The 21632-nt window shown below is 46.9% G+C and overlaps 1 protein-coding gene across 1 annotated transcript; it reads right to left on the bottom strand.

The window, feature by feature from the left end:
* Nucleotides 1-9641: 9641 nt before the first annotated feature.
* On the bottom strand, nucleotides 9642-21158 carry LOC104057793 (extracellular tyrosine-protein kinase PKDCC). The gene is made up of 7 exons (XM_054068939.1): nucleotides 20655-21158; nucleotides 19881-20003; nucleotides 17515-17786; nucleotides 16405-16484; nucleotides 16206-16310; nucleotides 14557-14733; nucleotides 9642-13205 (listed from the first exon to the last, which is right to left on the bottom strand). Exons 1-7 carry the CDS (start codon nucleotides 21123-21125, stop codon nucleotides 13093-13095), a joined length of 1341 nt encoding a protein of 446 aa, XP_053924914.1. The 5' UTR covers nucleotides 21126-21158; the 3' UTR covers nucleotides 9642-13092.
* Between the last annotated feature and the right edge of the window lie 474 nt (nucleotides 21159-21632).

The following is a 21632-nucleotide window of genomic DNA, read 5'->3' as shown; positions in this document are numbered from 1 at the left end:
GAGGGGGAAAAATCATCTCTGGTAGAAGGCTGGGTGATCAAAACTATTTATACCATGCCCATTATGGATTTATCCCTTTAAAGTTTACTGTGTGTCACATAGACCCAAATTGTAAATGTCTTGTAGGGAAATTAAATTAATTTTGAATGACTTTGAGCACGCCAGTTCTCTGGGGAGCTTTAGCCACCCTCATTCATGGGACCAGCTTTCGGAAGAAGCCTTCTGATGAAAAAGCTGCCCACCAGGGCAGCTGATCTATTCTGGAGCCAAATAGTGTGTGACAGCCCTTCCCCCACAGCTGTCACCTGCACAGCTGGGGAAGCTGAGGAAGGGGATTTCTGCCTTTGCTGCTGTTGTGGGAGAATAGATTATTGCCATCGGTAACCAGACCATTAGTCAATACAGAAAAGATACATTCAACCTCTTAGAGCTGGAGTCATGAAAAATATTTAGCCCTTCTATCATCCTGGCATTCCTCACCCTACTTTCAAAATACAAGTTAACGGGTCTGCAGAATTTGTTTGTGCAGTATTACATCTAGATATTTGGGGCTTTCTGAGACCGAGAGCTTTATTAGTGGTCACCTAAATATTGTAACATGGGGTTATGCATCCCTACCTGGGTGTTTCAGCTGGTTTTCTTTCCCAGTCCCTCCTGCATGCCTGGTTGCTGGCATTGATGCTTATCTGACCATGGGGTAAGCCAGCTCAGGAAACTAAACTGGCAGACAACTGACCTGACAAAACAGAGAATTGCTTTCTGCTTGGTAAGCTACTGTGCTTGTTCATTGCAGGGAGATGGGAGTGCCCCTTAGGGTGCAGAGAAGTTATCTTCATTTGGGGAGAGGGTGACTTAGCAGCAATTACTGAGGTCATCTTAAAATGATGTGGCAGAGCAGGCTCTGTTGTCTTATTGTATAAAGGGAGAACTAGATACAGAAGTCCAGGTATCGTGATGAAATGCAGTATTGCGAGGACAGGCTGAGAGAGCTGGGCTTGTTCAGCCTGGAGAAGACTCAGAGGAGATCTTATAGTGACCTTCCAGTACCTGAAAGGGGCGTACAAGAAAGCTGGAGAAGGACTATTCACAAAGTCTTGTGGTGATAGGACAAGGGGGAATGGGTATAAAGTGGATAGAGGCAGATTTTGACTAGATATTAGGAAGAATTTCTTCACCATGATGGTGGTGAGACACTGGCACAGGTTGCCCAGGGAAGCTGTGGCTGCCCCATCCCTGGAGGTGTTCAAGGCCAGGTTGGATGGGGCCTTGGGCAGCCTGATTTAGTGGGATGTCCCTGCCCATGGCAAGGGGGCTGGAACTAGATGATCTTTAAGGTCCCTTCCAACCCAAACTATTCTATGATTCTATGTTTCTATGATTGCAGATGTTAAAATTGGAGATGTTCCCTAAAATCCCTTGTAGAAGAGAGCTTGCATGTGCACCTGCGTTGTTCACATTGTGTTTGCTAATGGGTTGTCTGGGGAAGTTGTGGAGCCTCTCTGCTTGAAGATATTAAAAAAAAAACCCTTATAGATACAATCATGTGCAACTGGCTGTAGGTAGCCCTGCTTGAGTAAGGTGATTGGACAAGATTACCTCCAGAGCTCACTTCCAACCTCAGGCATTCTGTGATTCTGTGTTAAAGTCCCATTAAATATAGTTCAGAAGCAGCTGTAAGCATAGGAGCCTCAGGGTGGAAGGTCCCAGCCACCATGGTAGAGAGCCAAAGTGCAATTTCTTAATTAACATGAGTGAGCCTCAGTCTGCACTGGTGATGACTGGAAAAGAGAGTCTTTGTGGATCTCCTTGCTTCTCAGTGTTCTCACTGCCTCTCTGGCCTCCTGCTCACACTCATGCAACCACATGCTCCACGTCAGGGAGCTCCCCTGACTTAACAATAGTATATTTCTCAAGTTAGTTTCTGGAGTTCTACTGCCTGTTGATCTGGCTGGCTGCAAAGCAGCCCCGCTGTAGGGGATAGTGCAAAGAAAGTGGTGGGAAAGCTTTTCCAGAAACACAAATTCATATTTGCTTTAGTAGAGCATGAAACTGCACCAACAATGGTCATGCACCATGATGACCTGACCCACCCCTGCTGCAGCTCTGCCTTTTCTCCTGTCCTTTCCCTGTCCTCTTACCTCTTCTCCAGGCTTTCTTTTCTAATACATGGTAACTCAGCAGCCACTGCCATCCTCTGGCGCTTATCCAGCCAGCTTTTTCTCGCTAACCTTGCATGATGATTTTAGTCTCTTTTCTTGTAAAGTTTTCTGCCATTTTAGGGGGTGAAATCGGATTTCCGGGTAGCAGGAGCATAGAGAAGGGCAGGGGAGGAGATCACGAGACCCTTTGGCAGTGGTGAGATGTTGCTTTGACTTTGCAGAACCAGACTCAGACACTCCTGTTTGCTCTCACTTTCTGCTGTAATTATTTGTGTTCTTTCCTGCACTTTACTGATAAAATTGGAGGTTTTTAAAAAGATATGTGAACTGCGCTTGTAAATGTAATCACATACAAGTATTTTTTTCATAGCCACTGAACCAATCCATTTAACAGCTCACTAACCCCAAAGGAAAGCCGTTATGTGGCTGGAGCGTGGTTAAATAGTGAGTTGATAGTGGAGTTGAGATGCAAATCTGCAGATAACATTTGACTTCAGGGGAGCTGGTTGTGGCTCTCAGAAGTCCTAACACCCTGCTGCAAGGTGCCTGGGAAGCAACCCTGAAGGAGCAGAGAGAAGAGCCAGCGGGCTGACAGGCAGCCCCTTCCCATTCCCAAATTCTTCATGTTTAAATGCAAACAAATGCTGAGAACAGAAAACAGAATTATTAAACTATATATATTCCTGCCATTCCCTGCATGTGAATAATCCTCTTTTCCTCTACCAGAGAATATATTAGTGAACGTGGATTTATAATACAGAGGCATCTGTCTGAGACTAGAAAGAACACTATGCTTATGCATTATTAATGCTTTAGAAATAAAGAATTCTGAGGCCCGACCATACTATTGGATTAGTATGGAATGGCCTTTATTGGATAATTAGCACTGATAACTGGCTGATTTTGCTTATCTTTTGCACTAGAACAATCTCCAGGATGAGGCATGTTTATTTAGTGAAACAGTGAAAGAGATTAAAGAGCTTTTAATGAGCAGTTAGCACCCTATGCTACTTTATTCTTAAAAGAGAGAATGTGATTTGGGAAGGCAGGACCGGCGTAATAGGGAAAATGCAAATCTTACCTTAGCAAATCTGTAATCATAAACTGGGTCTTTAGGGACCCTTGGTTATCCAGGAGTGGCAGCAATGCTGCAGTCTTGCCAGTAAAACAGGAAACATCTGAGGGGAACACAAAATTATAGTGGGGCTTCCTAAGCCATAACTTTGGCACAGATGAGCCGCGTTTCTTTAACTGGTCTATGTCTTGACAAATGCGATATGACATAAGAAGGCTGAAAACTCAAAGCCAGTGCAGTAGAGCAGGGAACCATGGGGGCTGCCCAGGTATGAGACATAATAATCAGGTTTATCTTCCAGCTCCATTGATTTATCCATTGGAAGATGGTTAAATCAACAAGAACCTGGAGAAGGCCCTAATCGTGGGAAGACAGAGCTACATGCATTCATGCACTGCTCCTTTTCAGAGGATGAAGTGACTCTGAAAATCTAGCTTGTAAATCAGAGGGGCGAGGACACAGCCTGGCTCCACTCTCCTTAATCTCTGATGAAGTCCTTGACTCAGCAAGAGAGAGTCACATTTCCAGCAGCACAGAGCACATTTCCAGCACCAGCCATATCTCTTAGCTTACGCAGATGAGTATTGACACCAGGCTCCGTTAGCAGGATTCATTTCACATGTCTGTGTCTGAACTGGTCAGCCTGGGCGGCTACTATAATCAATAGGTGCTCTGAGGATGTAATTCATCCCATTCAGGAGGAGGTCTCTAACAGAGGTCAAAAGCATTGCCCCAGAAAGGGCCTGTTTCTCTCTATTGATTACAAAGAGAGCCAAGGCTGCTGCTTCTGCTGTAGCTGCCCACAAAATGCTGGATAAGACCTCGCACCTATGGCAAAGGTGGCTGGGCACGGCATCCCCCACACACCAGTGGCTGCGGCACAGCCCAGGGCCACAGGACTGCGGAGAACCACAGCTCCATAGCAGAGGTGGCAGCACCCCAGGGCACGGGGTGGTAGACCCCGGCCATCGCTCCTCACCAAGCAGCTGGTGGGAGTCCCGTGATGGGCCGCTCAGGAGCCAGGGTACGTGTGGTGTCTTGGGACAGGGTGTTTCTTTGGGGAACCTGCTGTCTGGGTGGCACAGGTAGTCAGCGCATATCTGAGTCCTCTTGAAATCACAGCTGATATTGGGGCTCTGCTGAAGTGATAGCAGAACATGCGTGAAAGAGGATTTCTTGACTAGGTTACAAGCAAGACATACCCTTCCAGCACAAATTACTACATGGCCAGCTTAAGAAACAGCTGCCTCTGGAGCTGATGGATGCACAGGCACAGATCTGCCATGCATAGCACTTTGAATTATGGAGCTGCTGAGCTCATACAAGGGATGTGCAGGTGTGCAGTGACTCCAGCTGGGCTGTGGTGGCTGGGCAGACACTGACTGTCTCTCAGATTCTGACTGTATGGCGTAGCTGTGCCACGCTTTGTTGTGGAGCTAAAAACTGCCAAATCTTTGTCTCTCAGAAAAGATTTTTCCAGAAAAGAAAAACCTTGCCTTTCTGGAAAACCGTGAAACAACATACTCAGAAGCCTGCTGCTTTTCAAGTCCTCAGGCGTGGTGCAGCTTGACAGTGGCTTCTAGGCAGAGCCAAGCCATCACATGCACCACACTGAGCCCAGGAATGGAGGAGAGGCTCAGGGAAGGCACACGACCCAGCCGTAGCTGCAGAAAACATTGAGGCAAAAACTCATGGTGCAAGGTTTACACCAAGCATGTGAGACCTGAGAGATCTGTCACTTTGCAGAGCCAGGTTCTCTCCTCTGGCAAATACAGATGAAAAAAAGGATGGATACTGCCAGACTATTTGGTCTTGATGTTACTGTAACATCAATGACACTCAGCTTGAAATCCAGCAGCTCTGGAGGAGGTGTCTCAGTTCTTTGTCCTGCCCGCAGGGCTGTGGCTCTCCCCCAAATGCATGAGACCATCTGGGTTTCTCAATGACATTTCCTGTCCGAAGGGAATGGACAAGCCCTAGAGATCCTGTTTTCACGACACATTTTTAAACAAGTTAACACCTCTCTGGTCAGGAAAGTCTGAATATTCAGGCCACGCTTCTAAAGTGTTTGACTCTCCCTCTCACCTGGTCCTACCTGCCTCCTTCCACCCTTCAGAGCCCTCTTTTTCTCAGAGGGAGGAAGGAAAGTAGTTTGGCTTGGCAAATAGCTTGCTATGAAAACGATGAATTCAAGAGCACGTGGAGCTTGTGGTTGAAAAGAAACCGTCTGATCAGCAAAACTGTTCTCCCTCAGCTTGTAAGGGCAGATTCAGTCTCAAGGCTCAGCTGCCATGTGGTTATAAAATAGAAGCAGGCCTTGTAACAACCGATCTAACTTTCTTCAGTTGTCTGTGCATCTTTAATCATGTTCACCACTTAAAAAGCAGCAGAGCTGGCAGCTGATAATTAGGCTGAGCCTGCAGCAGCATGGCCATTGGCCAGATCACATGGCTCCTTTCATCTGCATATTTATGCATTTAAAGGAGAGGAAACTTTCATAACATTTTAATAACTAAGTTCTTCTGAATCCATAAATCTACTCCTCCGGGCTTAGCCTACACTCTCTTTCTGATCTTACTTAAGTGGAAGAGGGTGGAGTGTTTCATTTGTTCTCCCCATTCTTTTCCTGTGCATGAACATGCAAAACCCATCCTCTCAAGTTCAGGGTCCTCTGGAGGATGGGAGGGTCAGACAAGGTAAAACTGTGCTTCTAAGGATGTGAATACAACTTTGATTTGGTTGCTGGCATAGGAACAATTCCCCTTTCCCAAGATAGCTCATCTACACACTGACAGGACTGAAGCTGTTTTGCTAAACAATGGCTCCGAACAAAGAATCCGTGATATCTGTATTTAAAACAGACGCTACAGTGCACATTGGCCATTGCACTTCTTAGCAAATCACTGTCAGATCCAGCCCTGGGAAGGTGATGCCTCAGACCATGGGCTGAAAGATGTCAAAATGTGGGGAACTGGTTGCTGCCTGGGTCTGTGGGTGCTGGACCTCTGCCTCCATGCACACAGCCAGAAACAGCAATGGGTGGGCAGCCTCCCTCCACGCAGTGCCTCTAATCTCCTCCCACAGGCAGACACAGTCTAGCAATGCCCAGCTGCTGTCAGCCTGCTGCATATCTCTGTACTGGCTACTGATCACCAGCCACTGGCCACTGCCCCAACCGCTGCCTTATCTCCTGGTGGGGCAGCTGCAAGGGGCTGTGGCACGGAGGATGTTGTCTCCATCTCCCCTGCCTATGGGTGGCAGCTCCCCTGACAGCTTTGGTGACAACCTGTATGGTCCTTTGCATTGAAGCTTTGCAGACCATCCTCCATCTCGCTGGCAGCACTGCCCGGGATGTGCACGGGGGCTTTTCCATTAGCACTGAGTGACAGCTGGTATCAGTAGAGAAACAGAGAAGGTGAGGATGAGAATGCTTGTGCTCTCATGTTATCTCAGTAAGATGGAGGAAGAACTGCTAAAATAACACATCACTGATTTCTTTCAAAGATGAAGCACTCAGTTAAAATAAAACTATTTCATGAGATGCAGTTCTTAAATATCATTGCTTTCTTTTCTTAAAGGAAAATCAGTTTTTCTTGTCCTGGAAGCAGCTTCTACCTAAGGTTCCCCTGGTGAAGCGCAGAATATTTTGCTGATTTATAAGGGTCTTGGTAGAATCTTGAATTGTTTCTACCCTACAGCAAGTGAACAAACATGACAGTTGCAATGATTAGGCGGTTTCCAGAGAACTGGCCTTAACTGTGCTGGTAAAACTTTGAGTTTGACGCTGCTTCAGAGTACAAGTGAATTTAGGCTGGTGCAGCTGCTTTGTTTCAGAGGTAATGTTAACAGTCATCATCATGTAACAATAATTTTGTTAGACAAAGTTCAATAGTCACACTTTGAAAAATGCAAACCATGGCATTAATTTCACTGGGAGGGACCATTAATTGGTTCTTGTGTGTTTAAAGAATCAGAAGAAACAAACAAGGGTGAAATTAATTAGGAGTGGGAGTCCCTTGCCAAAAGAATGAGGAACAGTCCTGGACAATACACAGCAGCAATGCTGAAATGTTTCTCAGCATTTTCCATTTGAGGTCCAAGAAATCTTCCTTTGCACTCCAGTGTCCCCAAGACATTCATAAACCACCTCTCTGTCTACCCAATGTAATGATCAACTTGTGTTCCCAGGTTCCATTATCAAGCTTTTAATCTAAGCCTGAACTCTCTGATCTGTCATCTGAAGCAGTGAGGGAATCTGCAGCAGAGTTTTTCACAGCAGAGAAAAACATTCATTTGCTAAAGACATTGTGTGGGAGGTATAACTTACAGATATAAGAATTTGGAAATTTGGGTGTTTATTTTGTAGCTTTGGGGGGTGGCTGAGGTTTTACTTTGTTTTCAAGCTGGATCTTACATTTTCAGCACTGTAAGTACGGCAACAGATTTCACCCAAAAAGTCCACACGAGACTTACATTGATTTTGATACGGTTTGAAGATAAACACTGATAAATGTAATATAATGCAGGTATTTGCCTTTTCTTAAGCCTTGTCTAGACTTGGACTTGAAAGGCATGATGCACCACGTGAACGATACAGTATAGTTAAGGCATTGTGGTTTTAATGCACAGCTTTAAACCTGGTTGTTTGCAGGCAGTTATTATTGCATTGTATTTAGCACTTACTAATCTAGAAATCATTGATGGAAAATTGAAAGAGAGGTTACAAATCAAAGACAGGCTGATCTTGAGGTTACATCTTTCAGATGTGGCTTCCTGCTACACTCAAGACTATCTTGCCTTTGACATTACAGAAATCAAGGCTCCCCTGTCGTGCCATCACCTTTGTGTTGACTACAAAGGTCACAGGCTGTGGGGTGGTGTGTGAATTTTGAGGGGGTAGGTCTACAAGGATAGGTTGGTGGGCTGAGATAACACATGGGGAGTGGGGAGTCAGGTAGAGATTTAGACTTGGGGGCCACAGTTGTTATGGTGGTTAGGAGTGGGTGAAGATAGGGCAGTTGTAAGAGTGGGTGTGGTGCAGGGACATAACTTGGTGCCCAGAAAGGCCAAGCATATCTATCTTAAAAAGTCATCAGCATCTCCATCTCCTCCAAAGCTATGTAGAGAAGTCTCCTCTACCAGTAAACCCAACACTTTTGCCGTCTGTGTTGGCCAGTCGGCATGGCTGAAGGTCCAAAGACTCCAAAGCACAAACCATTGCCTGGAGCTCTCACACAGAGATAGGAGCTGAATTATCAAGCAGAGGAGTTTGGCAGCCATTCCCTCTGGCTATCACCCCGCTTTGCCACACCCAGACCCATTTGATGTAGTCAGAAACATTTTCCCATTAGTCAAAACTCTAATTCAGGACAAACCCACCATCCTGGACTAAGTACATGCTATAGAGGAGGCAGAAGAGTTCAGAGTTGTGTCTCATGTTGAAATTCTCCTCTGTGGATTTTTCCTTCACCACCACCATCTCCACACTTTGCCAGTGGCGCTTTGGTCCTACTAGGATGAAGGTCCTACTAGGTTTGGGGTCCAGTTTGAAGAACTGGTGAATTGAGGCTCCCCATTCCAGAGCGGCCCATCATGACAGCTTGATAGGACTTCAGAGTGAATCTTCCCCCTCTAACTATAGCACTTACAGCAATCTTCCTCTTGGTTCTATTGTCCAGTGTATCAAAGTGCTCTCTGACTTCTAGCCATGAAGATCAGTGCTTGGTACATGAATTTATAGGAGACCTTACAGAAATTAATGTTAATCCAGTTATGCAAGTTGGGCCTACAGCTGCCTGTGATAAATTCCTGTTCTTATCAAATGCCCCAAATCAGCTTGAAAGTTCATCTATTTGGGCGCTGCTTAGAGCATCACCAAAGTTTGTGAAACATGTAATGTATAATTTGTTATGATGAGAGTTGTGAAACACTGGAACAGGTTGCCCAGAGAGGTGGTAGATGTCCCATCCCTGGAAACACTCCCTTGAGTGTCGGTCAGGCTGGATGGGGCTCTGAGCAACTCGATCTAGTTGAAGATGTCCCTATTTATTTCAGGGGCATTGGACTAGATGACCTTTAAAGGTCCCTTCCAATCCGAAGTATTCTATCATTCTACTATTCTATGATTCTATGAATGCAGGTATGACTTTAATTGTTATTTCAACCCTGTCTGGTGCATCAGGAGCTGTTCTTTCTTTGCTGGGCTCTGTCCCCCTTGCTCTGTTCCTCAATCTGTCAGGAAGTCCCTAGCCATGTAAATGCCTGTGCAAACATAATGAACATGAGTCATGCGGCATCTGTTGCTATTTATTAAACTGTGGTTTATATCTGTGGACTACATGGTATTATCCTTCATGGATGTGGCTTTATCCCTGTTATTACAATATGGAAGTAATTAAGAATATTAAAGTTTGTGTCTAAAAAATTATATTCCTTACTTTTATCTATGGAGTCAACATTTTCATATCCATTCTCTAGCAATGGCAGCATCCTTTGTGAAGATATGATAGACACATTTGGGTAAATATTATTCCTCCAGCACACATGGTTTCCACCACAGTCAGTCCCCTGCTGTTTCCTTCCAAGCACTTTCCTCTGTTACATATTCCACCGTGGTGGCTGATCAGTGATAGCAGAAACAAATTGACTCCAGCAACCGGGAATTTTAAGGGCAACAAATGTTTTTATCTGACTTTTGTATATACCGTTGTTACTAAAGTACAGTTTTTAGGTGTGCACTGTAATTTTCACTGGCATTGAAAGTCTACAGTTGCTTGAAGTGGTTGTAAATTAATAAAAGGATAGAATGAATAAAGACTGATTGGGTGAGATCAGACATAAAGATAGTGAACTACAAGACAGCCACATGGGCCAAAAAGCTGCAGAGACGATGCTTGCTCCCATAGCCTGACTGTCTGGGTGCTCCACACAGACCTGGCACAGCAGCTGTACTTGAGTCACTCACGAGCTGCCTGCAGCTCAGGCATCACTGCAGGCTAGTAGAGAATTAATTCTACATGCCATTCTGACATGGCCATTGGAAAAGGCTTCTTAGCAAATGATAACAGCAAAAAGAAACATAGGGGAAACATAGGGTGGAAACTCCTTTGTCCAGTGACTGTTTCCTCAAACACATGTTAAATTATAGCTCTAGATGCAGCAGCGTGATGAAACATTTTCCCTCACCCAGCATTCACTGGGCACCATGGGGCTGCAGTGGATGTTGCCATAAATCAGACTGAAGCTGGCATGTCCACCAGGTGGTAGCGCTATGGGGAGCTGCACAGAGGTACAAAGAGAATCTGTGCATATACTTTTACCAGCATATTTGCAGCGTCTTCTACGTCTCTAGCACATTAATAGAATTGGATCTGAATGTGTACCTCTGCCCTAGCGGCTGGTCTGTGCTAGTGTGATGAATGTGCTTACGAGGTCCAGCCTCTATGAATGCACCTACTCATCTGCAGGTGGTGAACTAGATGTCTTAAAGGTCCTACAAAAGCCACGTGTCACAGATCAAGCATTAAGATTCTTTGAAGCTTGGCTTCCCTTTTTATTTATTTATTATTATTTGTTTAGCACTGTGTGCTCGAAACTTTTAAGGCAGGATGATATAGTCTCTGCTCCCAGGTGCTAAGTGCAGATTTGATGCTAGAATCCACATTTATGCAAATGACGCTGCCATACCCTTCACCATCTGCTGAGGGTCTGGATCTGAATGCCTGGCAGGCAACTATACAATGAAAATTTGATCGAAAAATCTGCAGCATGAAAGGAACATCACATGAATAAAATACCCACTGTTTTTTTACCTGGGGAGATTTTCTGAAATGGGAAGATATTTCTAATACAAACTGGAATCACTTCAACTTTTCCATTGTCTGTTTCTATCCTTTCTGAAATTACTCTGGACAGCCCTTGCCCTTGCTTTGGGGAACATACTTATGATTGGTATCTCAGGAGGCTGAGAAATATGAGATAAACTCTCATTACCTCTTGTCTGAAGCCCTGCTCTGCGAGGTCAATGTAAAACAATAGCGGACCCCTGGCAGGACTTTTCCTTCAACTTCCACAGGACCCACTGTAATGAAGAGAGCTCTGTGGCTGTCCATTCAAAAAGCCTTGCCTTCACAATGCCTGCAGCAACATGGCCTTTACCAAGAAGATCCTTCCTGTTGTGCTAACTAGGAATTCTCATTAACTGATATCACTATCAGAGCCCCTGAGCCTCAGTGGAAGCAGCAGGGGTTATAGTGCATGAGAAAGCCCCCATACAATGGCACTGCTCTGGGTTAATAGAGTACTAACGAGCTGAATGGTGAGCACCTGCATGAGGAAACAGGACCAGATAATGAAAAACACAGCACAACTTCAGGGAAGAACTCAGGCTCTTCAGTTTGGGGGGTACCCTGGCTGTTAGGGGACCTACATGGAAATAGCAACACCATGGTAGGCTACAAGGAAGTCAATGACAATGTCCTGAGAGCCATCATTTGCACCCAACAACATGGGCTAAGAATAAAACTCAATGTGGCATTGCACAGTGCCTGCTACACAGTAGGAACCTTCCCTTTCAGGTGCTGAGGTGAGTAGTGATTTGGGCTTTCCCCAAATCCCATGCTCAGGGACATGGTTTAGTGGTTGATAGGAATGGTTGGACTCGATGGTCCTAGTGGTCTTTTTCAACCTAGTGATTCTATGATTCTATGAAATGTGTTACAAGAAGAGGTACCATATGGTCACTGCTTCCAGGCACTGCCAGGAGTGGTACATTACATTGTCATCTCCTACAGCCTGAAACGATACTAACTCCCACCTCTTTTTCAGAGGCCACATTTTTAGTGAAGAGCAGATGCAAAAGGCTCTTGAGACCAGACTGTCCCTTCTACGCTTGTGGCCCTGCAAATGTAATCATAAAGCATCCTCCAAGATGTAAGTGCTCAAGAGACTCGGGTGCATTCATACAATGCTGAGACCACTCATAGGTTGTCCTCAGATGTGGGTGATGATGCTAGGTGAGCTGAAGGTGGGGAACCCTTGCATTTGTTCATTTCATTGCAGCAAAGATTTAGACAATTAAAGAGGAAAACTTCTCAAGAGCATGCTTAGAATAAACAGTCATTCTTTATCATACAGAGTAACGCCTTATAAATAATTTGAATGTCTCTTTCACAGAAAGTAACAGAGAAAAACCTTCAAGGTTGATACATGAGGAGTTGGCATTACAAATCATATAGGGTCAAACCCAAATCCTGCATCCAAACATCCAGATATTTGGTTCCAGAGTTGTCCTATACACTGCTTCCCTCCCCTGCCCTGGAAGGAATCGAATCAAGACCCTCCTTGGAAGGCCCCCCCCATCATCAACCTCCGGTTATAGATTCCCAACCCTGCAACCTTGGCCCCATGGCTGAAATCCACTCCTTTACATTTGCAGTGGTATGAAATCTTGGTTGGCAGCTGTGGAAGGAGCCGTTGTGTTCTCCAAGGTGCATTATTCGTAGGTTTTTGGAGGCGTCTGAACCAACTAAGCCTACCCAAGCCAGATCCCTTGCAGCTATTTTCTATTTTTTGGCTGAGAAGCTGGTTACAAAAGCAGCAAAACTAGGTCTTGCACAGTCTAGTGACATTTGACTAAAACTGGGAGCGTTTACGTGGAACAGTAGTGTGGGAACAGATAAAAAATCTAGCGGGGCTGCAAAGAGAAACCTGAGCTTTGATTAAGGAGACAGCAGCATTTGACTCTATCTGAGCTGGCAAGAAGATCCCACCCCAAAGCAAGATAAAATATGTCATTCTTTTCAGCATATGAAATTCTCCCCAGTAGTTTGTCCATCCCAGGATCAGTATTATGTGATCTCACTGTCTTTGAAGTCTTTCCTCTGAGGAAGCCAATCGTTTAATATAGACTACGGCACTAGTATCCGGTATTAAATCAGTCAGGCTACTCTGAAACGAGGCGAGTGGGCGTCCTGGAAAGGAAATAAAAATGGAAGTTTAATACAGGAGATGATAGGTTCACCTTGACCCATGCTATTTATTGCAAGGACACAGGAACACAGTGCTTGCTCCGCAGAGGGCCACTCCCCCCTGACAGAGATGTGTTTTACATTCCCAGTAAACACCAGATGCTCACTGAGTGTGCAGAAGGAATGCACAATCAGGCCATAGAGGCTTCTATGTCTTGCTTTGCTTTACCACACTGCCCTAAGAAGGACTAGCATGTTCCTACAGCCCTCATTAATCCAACTGGCAAAGCTAGGCACTCACTTTTGGCATCTCTGGCTGCAAAGATGAGCTGTAAAAATGTGAGGTAGAAAAATGTCGGGAAGGGAAATGGTAACAGACCGCAGGCACAGTATGGGATAGCAGGGATGAGCATCCAAGCCAGGCACTGCAGAAAGTGTCTTCTGTCCCATGTGTTTTTTTCTTTACATATCCATGGCTGTTTTAAGCAGGGTTCCTTCCAGTCAGGCACTGAACACAGCAACTAACAACTGCCCCGTGAGGAAGCCAGATGTGATGTGTTAAGCACAGCTCACAAAATCCACTGCTGTTGTGAAACCAGCTCAAAGAGATTTATTTTGCATCAGTGTAAGCGCTCTTATGTCACTGGCTTGCCACATGCCGGTTGCACACAAGCCCACAGAAGAGCTGCAGTTTTGGGGCTTTTTTAAAATGTCATGTGAGCTGACAAGACACGATTCTTCAGCACCATCGCTGAAAGCACTCATTTACCACATTACTGCTTAACTTCATAAGTAACAATTTAGCGGGCGACTGAGGTGTCAGCTAAATGAGGTAATTTATAACAATTCTGAAAACATGCTAACTGTAAGAGGCTGTAATCAGAGCTAATTACAGGGATATTTTGGAAATCCATTGGTTTGAGGCCTTAGTTTTGATAAAGCTTTTGTAAGCTATGATTCTTTTAATTATAACAATACTAACCACCTTCTTCTATGCAGCTTCATTCATCTGTAAAAGCTGCATAGGTTTTTGCAAATTATACATACCACAGGATTTGTTCAGCCAAACACCAAAGGGAAGCCACCTCTGCATGAAATAAGTAACTGTTTAACAACACTTAACAGTCCTGTGCAAAATTTGTAGAGCATAGAAGGCGGCAGAAGGAGAATATAATTTATCCTGTGTTCTTACAAATACTCAGGGAAACCTTGGACACCTGATCTTGAGAATAGGGAAGGCAGCTTTTATGCGCCTCAAGGCACTAGAGAGGAGGGCAGCACCATCATTCCCACTCGCACCTGAGGAAGCAGAGGCACCACATGGCAGTAACCTGTCACATCTGTTCCAGCTCACCTGTCCACGTCCTCTGCTGTGTGATGATAAAACTTTGACACTGCATTTGGGAGTTACAAATAGCAGCGGCTTCCTCGGCACCATGAACGGACAGCAGGCATCCCAGGTGGCTGTAGGAGGGCCAGCACTTGTAATCCTCTCGTTCCACCATTCGGAAGCCCTTTAAGGAGATGTAGTCTGGGAGCAGAAAGACCATATTTAAGGAGACTTTTTAAGTGTGCTTTCAGAGAGTAGTTAGACTATAAACTTAGTTCGCGGCACTTCAGTAAAACTCTTAAAAGGAAATGTGACGGCAATAGGTTGAACTGACTTGCTTAGGTGGAGTGGGTGGAGCTGCAAAGTTAAAAGAAACCCAAATCCTGACTTCAGGTTCTGCTATGGAGCACAGGACAGAAAATCTCCCAAGGATGTAAGAGAGGGGGTGGAGCTCTCAAGGGTGAACAGGAGGGGAGTTATTGCAGGGTGAGTGAGAGGGGTAGACTGCCATGCAGACCCAGAGATGCTCTGCTTCTTCTCTGGAGAAGCCAGCCTCACAATGTTCTCTCCTACACCTCAGCCCCAATAGCAGAAAACAGTTCAACACAGATCTAGCACCTAGCTCTGTGGGGCACGTGCTGACTCTCCCATCATGATGTCACCCGCAGGCACAGGAGATTTAGGAAAGGGAGGTCAGGTCCTGCTCCTGTGGAACATAAAAGACCTGTCAAGCCTGAGCAGGTGATGTTCAGGCAATTGTTCATTGACTCCTAAGGATCTCTCCCTACCTTCCCACACCTCTAGGATGGTGATCATCTTGGCACATTGCTATGTTGCAAAATACTAGTAATTCCCATTAAGGCTGCTGGTCTTTCAGTGCAAATGACAGGGTATCTTTCTTTCATAATGGTACAGATTCTGGCTCTTTCACACGTAAAGGGATTTCCTTCCACAAGCCACCATCACGACCCCATCATCTCAAGTGAATGCTCAGCAAAATATAAGCTTCAGTAACCACTGGACTTTTGAACCCTTCCTTTTGATTAGTCTCATCTCTACCACTTAATGGGTCCTGCTCAGAGGAATGCACCTCATAAAGGCTCATCGATCTGTCTACAGGTCCAACAGGATGGTCTTCAAAATAAAGAAATTTAGAGGGCACCAAGGCCCCAGCTGCTCTGCCACTCTTCATGTCAGTGTTGTCACCTCCCCACTCCAGGTTCCCATAACAATCTGTGTTCAGCAGTCAGAAACCACCAAGTGAAATACAAAGTTTGGAAACCTGGAAAACTGACCTCTTGGTCTACAGGTTAAGATGAACCCGAAGAGAGATAGGAAGCACTCGGTTTGCTACTCTGGTCTAGTTGCTTAAGCTATCCCAAATATTTTCACTAGAAACACTGATGCACATTATGAAAAGAGTATTTAGAAGCAGTACAAACAGATGTCCATATGTAGGCCAGATTGTCTGCACTGCATTTACTTTGCAAAATAACACAATCATGCATAGCTCCCATGGAAAAAAAACAAAAGGCTGCTCAAGAAAGATACTTTTGGTGCTTTTCCTAGTGACTATACATGGCCTGGATGTATTGGGAGACAGAATTTGACCAGTTACAAAGTTCCTTGCTCTCTCAGTAGTTATGTTCCTTAAAGCATTCAAAAACACATACCTTCTAAAAGAAGAGGCCTTTTCTGCAGATAAAGCCCAGACTTGTACAGGTGTAAAACCTTTTCAAAAGCTTTCAGGGTTTCATTTATTCCATATCGTAAATCACCTACATTTAAAGAAAAAGATGACAAAATCGAATAATTCCATGAAATACCATTTAGAGCCTTCTAATAAAGAAGTTTGTGAATATTAGCTGGTACCTGTTGCATTCAGAATATCACTCAAAAAGGGTCGCAAAGCCGGTGGTGCAGAGTGTGGTAAAAGATAGGTGAAAAAGTACCTGCAAAAAATCCCACAGACAGATTAGAATATAGTTGCTTAATTTCCCTAGTGATTAAGTTGCCTTCATTTTCCCGTGACTCAATTATCCATATGCAAGTAGTCAGTTTGCTTTGGTTATTAAGCTATGTCTGAGCATTTCATTGGCATCTCCCTATGAGTTGAGCTGAAAGCTTGGTCCTTGCAGCATGTAGCCAAATGCTGCATGAAATCTACCTTGCAGAGGCTCACGCAACACAGTATTCCCCAGGCCACCACTGTGCACTAAGCAACGCAATTCCCATCAAAAAAAGACCTATATAAAAGAAGACTCAGGCAAGACTTTCCCCTTGCCCTGAAAAGGTTTGGCATTCTTATTACATCAGGAAAGGCAGGACTACTAATTCCCTCAACCTTCTAGAAAACCCCTCTTCTACAAGAGGTGAGTGTGTTACTGCAAGACTGCCACAACCCACGCAGGGATTTGCCCTTTAACAGCGAGTCCTGCAAATTCAGGCTCCCTTATGAAGTTCTTCTGTGTATATTTACAGCTGCCAAGAATTCCACCAGTACATGCGCTCCCAAGCATCAGTGGTGAGTGGAAGTCATCATGCTTTTAGCTGGCAGCCTACACGAAGTTCAGGAGTTAAGGGGAGTGTTAATCAGCCTGTTCCCGACAATGGTGCTCAAAGCTGGTGGGCTTTGGCAGTAGCTCACCCTGCCACTGTTTTCAACAAACACAGCCCATGGATATCAAGTGCCAGGGCTTGTTTGGCAAACAATAAATTCACAGGTGCGACCTTTGGGGCAAGTTTTTAGAGGGTGCTGGGGAAAGGGAGCAGCCCAAGAAAGATGCCTGCATTCTCACTAGACAACTGCACTATTTTCCTGCCTTATAAGGAAAACAAACTTGCTTCAAAGCCATCCTTAAACATTCTTTGGACAGAGGTGAGAGGGAACCACTGCGTGCAAGAAACACAAGATGTTACAGGCTCCATAGCAGTGTGTGAACTCAACCACCCCAAATTTTCGCCCTATATCACTGGACATACCGATATGCATTAAAAAGATTCTTCTTTTCATTTATTCCTTCACACTTCCCAACTGCAGAGCATTTGAGAGGGAAGCTTTTGGTAGGGAAGTCAAGCGTGCAGTCTTTATCTTCCTTGCATGACAGTTCTTCAGTGCTAACATCATCTATGTCCGTCACTTTTAGGTTTCCATCCACCATAACAAACTGCCTCGGCTGGAAATCCAAGAGGACTATTGAACCCAGGGGAGAATGTGCCAAGTAAAACAGCAGTTTCACAAGACTCAGGCAAATCTGCGAAGGAGAAGATGAATATGCATGGGAAAACCAGATGAAAAACAGCTATTAAGTTGGAAGTAGAAAAAAGGGGAGAGCATTCAGTGAAATTAAACACACCAAAAAAAAAAAAGCATACAGTACTTAAAGGGTAATTACATGTATGCTACAAAATTTATTATCAACATTGCCACAGGATTTGACTAGTAAGCAGTTGAGCAACATTTTTTAAAAACCTGCTTATACAAAAAGAGACATTTGCAGTACGAGGAACTAGAGGAGAAAGTTATGAGGGAAACAATAGCAGCCTTCATGTTTCAGGAGCGATATTGATTTGATTGCTGAAATCAGAAGGTTTTTTTCCCACTCCGGCATAGAATTCATACGCTCCCTTCCCCCATGCTGCTCCATACAGACTTGAGGCTCCATGGTCATTAACACCAGATTCATGCCTTGCTGTATCTCTCATCAGTATGAATTTGGGCACACAATCATGCATGCTTCTGAACAATCAGCCAAAGCATGCAATGTATTTATTGACCGCTTTTTGGTTTTATGTCAACCTCCTGGCAGCCGGGAAAGGTCAGACAATACCTGAACCAGCAGAAAGCTTGGTAAATGTTTTTTGAACAAACTAAAACTAGAAAAGCGCACTTATACGGCACCAGCACTTTGTTCAATTCGCTTTTTGCAACAGTTTTCATTCAGTAGCGGGAGCCCTGGCATCAGATGAACTGTGTCATCAGCTAGGTGTGCCAGGCAGACCCACGCCACCCCTCGCTGACTCTGATAGCTATCTGTGCAGGTACAGGGTTTGTTCACTTGGAACAGCTCACAGAATCACTGGTATCTGATCTAGCTCATCCACGGGGAATCCCACCCGTTTAGATGCCCCAATTAGGATGACAGGACTAGACAGTGCCAGCATAAGTTTTGAATTAGTATCTTCATCAGTCAAAAGATTACGAAAATGTTAATGCCACCAAACCAGACTTCACCACCAGCTAGTCCAGCAGCATGGTTTTCTAGCTCTACAGAGACTTTGGCACATTTGAGAAGATGAGGTGCTGAGAAAGCTATGTAGAACCCAGTATGAAGTAGTTTGTAAGCAAAAGTGGAATTCCATAGGCTAAGAGAAATGACCCTGAAAGCTCTGACGTCATCCCAACTTGATTAGCGAAGCAATCATAAGTCTTCACATCCCGCAGCTCATTGAGCATGGTTGCCACATGTTCCCTATGGCTTGGATGGCAAGGCTCCTTTTCAACATTGCACACCGCAGGCAGACAGGGATTTTATTTTGGGACCTTTCTTGTGTTTCAATTTTGCCCAAAGCATTTCTTATTGACAGTGAGATACCCGTGCTTCTACTTGATCCTCTCTCTCCTCCTGGGAACCGAACAAGCAGTAGTGAAGCCCCCAGCTGAGAGGCAAACTTGTAATACAAGCTATAGCCAAAATAAGTGCCATGTCAAAAGTCATTTATGTCCCTGAGGACCTTAGAAGTCCCCGTACGGGATGCTTAAGAGACAAGGCAGATGTCACTAACAGGGATGCACCCCTAGCACGTACAGCAAGACGAAACCAATTTAGTAGTGTTTGTAGTGCAGCAATACCTAAAGGGCTAAGATCAGAAACATCATACAAACGCATGGTGAGAGAAAGGCTGTGCAGCTTGCTGCCAGAAAAGGTAACACACAGAAAACAAAAGCCTCATAGTGAGGAAAGGTGGCTTTCCCGAGTCAGACCAGGCTCGCCAAGGGCCTCACTACAAAAGCCCTCTGCGGAGTGGAACAATACAGAGGGAAAACGAGCAATACAGTGTAATATTGGGTATTAAACACCACCACAAGCTGAGCGAGATTTTGTGACCATTTCCTTCCTGGTGCAGCTCTTTTAACACCACTTTAGAGAGAAGGGATATAACAGCCAGACACTAGGCTAGAGTTATTTTAATGTGATTTAAAAGGAGTGAAAGAAAAATTACTTAAGCACAATTTGCAGGAGCAAACAGTGTCAGCATAACAACCAGCAGTCACCAGGCTCTTCCCATTTACCCAGTTCGCAGTCTCAAAGCAACTGATAAAAACTCCCTTTGCTTTGTTTTCTTACTTTAAATCTCTCCTCCCAGGGAGTCTGCAGAAGCTGAATCATCTCCAGGGGGGATCCCAGCTCCAGTATAGCTGTGACCCGTATTTCAGCATCTCCGCTATTATCATAGCATTGACCGCGCAGCTGCCGGGAGGGAAGAGGCGATTGTCACCGAGGTGGCAGTGTCGATGTCAGCGGCTCCGGGACGCGCAGGGCGGGCAACACGGGTGGATCGACTCAGCCCCGGCAGCGAGCTGCACCCCAGCCCCGAAAACCTCCCGCACCGGGGGGAGAGCACCCCGCAGCCTTCCCCAGACCCGGAAACCTCCCGTACTACGGGGAGATCATCCCGCAGAGCACCCCGTCCCCAAAACCTCCTGCACCGAGGGCAGCGCACCCGGCAGACCCCGAAAGCTCCCGCACCGAGGGAAGAGCACTCCGCAGTTTCCCCCGTCCCAAAAACCTCCCGTCTCAAGGGAAGAGAACCCTGCAGCCCCCCTCAGCCCAGAAAACCTCCCGCACCGAGGGAAGAGCACCCCGCAGCCCCCTCCGCCCCCAAAAACTCCCGCACCGGGGGGAGAGCATCCCGCAGCGCCCTCCCATCCAGAAACCCTCCACTCCCGAGGGAAGAGCACGCCGCAGCCCTCCGCAGCCCCTAGAACCTCCCGCACCGAGGGGAGCTGCACCCCGCAGCCCCCCCCAGTCCAGAAAACTTCCCATCCCGAGCGAAGAGCACGCCGCAGCACCCAAGACCTCCCGCACCGAGGGAAGCGCACCCCTCCGCCCCCCCCGTACCTGGACGATGCCGGGATGCTGCAGGCGCCGCAGCAGCGTCACCTCCTTGAGCAGCTTGTAGGCGGCCAGGCGGCGGCAGCCGGCGGGCGCCCCGTAGCGCTGCACGCACTGCCGCACCTCCCGTCCCGCCCCGTGCACCGACTTGAGGGCGACCGCGCCGCCGCCCGCCAGCGCCGCCCGCGACACCACCTTGGTGAAGCCCCAGCCCAGCACGCTGACGCCCGTCACCAGCCTCAGGTCGCCGCAGCCCAGCCCGCCCGCCGCCGCCTCCCCCTCCTCCCCGCCGCCCCCCGCCAGGCGCCGCAGGTCGCGCCGCCGCTGCCGCAGCTCCTCCCGCAACCCCGGCGGCAGCGGGTGCGGGGAGCCGCGCTGACCCTCCCCGCCGCCGCCGCGCCCGGCCGTCAGCGCCAGCAGCGCCAGCAGCGCCAGCAGCGCCGCCGCGCTCAGCCCCGCGCCCCGCGCCGCTGCCATGGGGAGCGCGGCTCGCGCTGCGGCCGCTCCGCCGCCCGGGCCAGGGGGCGTGGCGGGATCCTCCGCCCGGCCCCGGGGGCGCAGCCGCCCCTCGACGGGGCGCACGGGGCGGCGGCACCGCCCGCCCGGCGAGGGGAGGGCGCGGCGGTGGGAGCGCTGGTGCGGGGTGGAAACGAACGGGAGGTGCCCGCAGCGAGCGGTGCGTCCCGGCAGCGCCCGCCCCGCCCTCCCTGCTGGCAGCGAGAGGATCTGAACGGGCCGGACCGCCGGGCTGAGACCAGTGCGGTGAGGTTTAACAAGGCCAAATGCCGGGTCCTGCGCTTGGGGCACAACAACCCTATGCAGTGCTACAGACTGGGGGGGAAGAGTGGCTGGAGAGCTGCACGGAGGAGAAGGACCTGGGGGTGTTGGTTGGCAGGGACTGAACATGAGCCAGCAGTGTGCCCAGGTGGCCAAGAAGGCCAATGGCATCTGGGCTTGTATCAGAAATGGTGTGACCAGCAGGTC

Source organism: Cuculus canorus, chromosome 5, assembly GCF_017976375.1.
Source record: "Cuculus canorus isolate bCucCan1 chromosome 5, bCucCan1.pri, whole genome shotgun sequence".
Taxonomy (NCBI): domain Eukaryota; kingdom Metazoa; phylum Chordata; class Aves; order Cuculiformes; family Cuculidae; genus Cuculus; species Cuculus canorus.
Note: the sequence above shows the minus strand (reverse complement) of the source record. Positions and strands in the feature narration are given on the sequence as shown.